We start from the raw sequence: 1,748 nt of genomic DNA, 5'->3' as shown, positions 1-1,748 counted from the left end.
CACAAAAGTGCTGGCCTTTTCCAAAAAGTATTTATATATAAAAAAAAAATTAGCAATGACAAAACGGCGTTACTTCTACAAAATAGATCGAATTAAATTTCCTTTTTTTTTGTCCCCCCCTTTTTCCAAAGTATACCATTTTGTTAAAAAAAACAGATTGAGGGAAAATATGCCAATCAGTTTACGCATCAATACGTACGGGAAAACAACACTACGATGCGCATATCATTTTGCGCTTGCGCGCGGTTGTCAGAGGAGAACGGCGCGACATTGAGCATGCTTGCATGGTACCTCTCGTGAATCTTTTTTTCCCCACTTGCATACGTTAATACGTTAATGCATTCTTATTTTCATATTTCCGTATTTTCTTATTTTCCCTTTTCTGTACATTTTTGTCAAATTGGGACCACCCAACATTGACCAGGGCATAACACTTTGAATGGGTCTGCCCTGTGGTCTCTACAAAGCGCAGCGCGGACTGACACCAATTTGGAGCGGTTGAACTCACGCTGTGTATGCGCCCGCACCACCGTCTCGACGAAGTGAAACCCTATAAGGATACATTTCAAACAGCATTCACCACATTTCCCCCCCAAATTCACTACACAAAATGGTCATGGTGGCAGAAGAGAAATATCAGAATGTCGCCCCAGAGAATAACAACAGCAGTAGCCTGGATGATGAGATCGAAGACCTGATTTATTACGTAAGGACAAACGACATTGAGGAAGTTAAAAAAATCCTTCAACATGGAAACATAAGCTCAATTAACGATGTGAAGGACGAAAATAAAAACACACTCCTACATTTTGCATGCGCAAATAACAATGTGGACATGATTCGCTTTCTGCTATACGAATGCGCAATTGGACATAACCAACTGAATGCCAGTGGAAATAGCCCCCTCATGTGGGCCATACAGAATAAGCATTGTGAAGCTGTAAAGGAAGTGCTACTTTTCGACTACCTTTTATATAGCAAAGAATATACCACAGTGGAAAGAAAAAAAACGAACTGTATGAACATATGAGGAAAGATTTTTTGCAAATTTCCCTCGTGAAGGACGGATACCAGCTAAGTGCCCATGTCAAAAATAAAATAAACTCGATGAATTTTTTCGGGAGCATTTTCTCTGACGATCATGATGGCAGCTTGGGCAATGGCGACAGTAGGCAGGGTGTCGGAGGTGCTACTTTAAACGGCCAGGGAGAAACGTGGGGGAAGCAAATTCGCCTGTACAAGGAAGCCAACAAAATCGACCTACTGAAGAAAAACGAATTCGACAAGAGCATTCTGTCGGAGGCCTTCAACGCCCAGGACGAAAATATTTTGCACCTCGTTCTGAGCCACCCCATGTCGAGTGTGCTGGACGAGCAGGATGGGCGCGCGGTGAGTGCCATGAACGGCGTAGCCAACCGTGGGGACAGCGCACCCAATAGCCACAACGACACAGCGTTCACGACAAACCTAGAGGACGCAAAAATAATTCAGGAGTGCACCCACCAGTTGCTCATCAACGAAAAGGCAAAAGTAAAAAACGGGGAAAGCGAAGAAGAGGCCATTATACGGATAAGAGAAATTGGGCTAAACTATTTTGGAAATTCATTTGAGGATGGCAAAACATCAGGAGAAGAGATCCATTCGCATAATGACATCACCGGGATTAACATTTGGGAGTGCTGCCTCATGATAAGCAAATGGATCTCCGACTTGTGCCTCCAGAATAGCACCCTCTTTAGCAACAAAGT

General features: G+C 43.3%; 1 protein-coding gene across 1 annotated transcript in view; it reads left to right on the top strand.

Annotated features, from left to right (window-relative positions):
• Positions 1 to 610: 610 nt before the first annotated feature.
• PCYB_094820 (hypothetical protein) overlaps positions 611 to 1,748 on the top strand; it is a gene marked incomplete at both ends in the record, with an annotated part of 1,504 nt that continues 366 nt past the window's right edge. Inside the window, 2 exons of the mRNA XM_004222597.1 lie at positions 611 to 994; positions 1,063 to 1,746. Of these exons, the coding sequence (XP_004222645.1) occupies positions 611 to 994; positions 1,063 to 1,746 (1,068 nt within the window). The remainder of the gene's footprint in view (positions 995 to 1,062; positions 1,747 to 1,748) is intronic.

This window comes from Plasmodium cynomolgi, chromosome 9 (assembly GCF_000321355.1).
Source record: "Plasmodium cynomolgi strain B DNA, chromosome 9, whole genome shotgun sequence".
In the NCBI taxonomy this organism is placed as follows: domain Eukaryota; phylum Apicomplexa; class Aconoidasida; order Haemosporida; family Plasmodiidae; genus Plasmodium; species Plasmodium cynomolgi.
The sequence above is the reverse complement of the archived record's forward strand: the minus strand, read 5'-3'. Positions and strand labels throughout refer to the sequence as shown.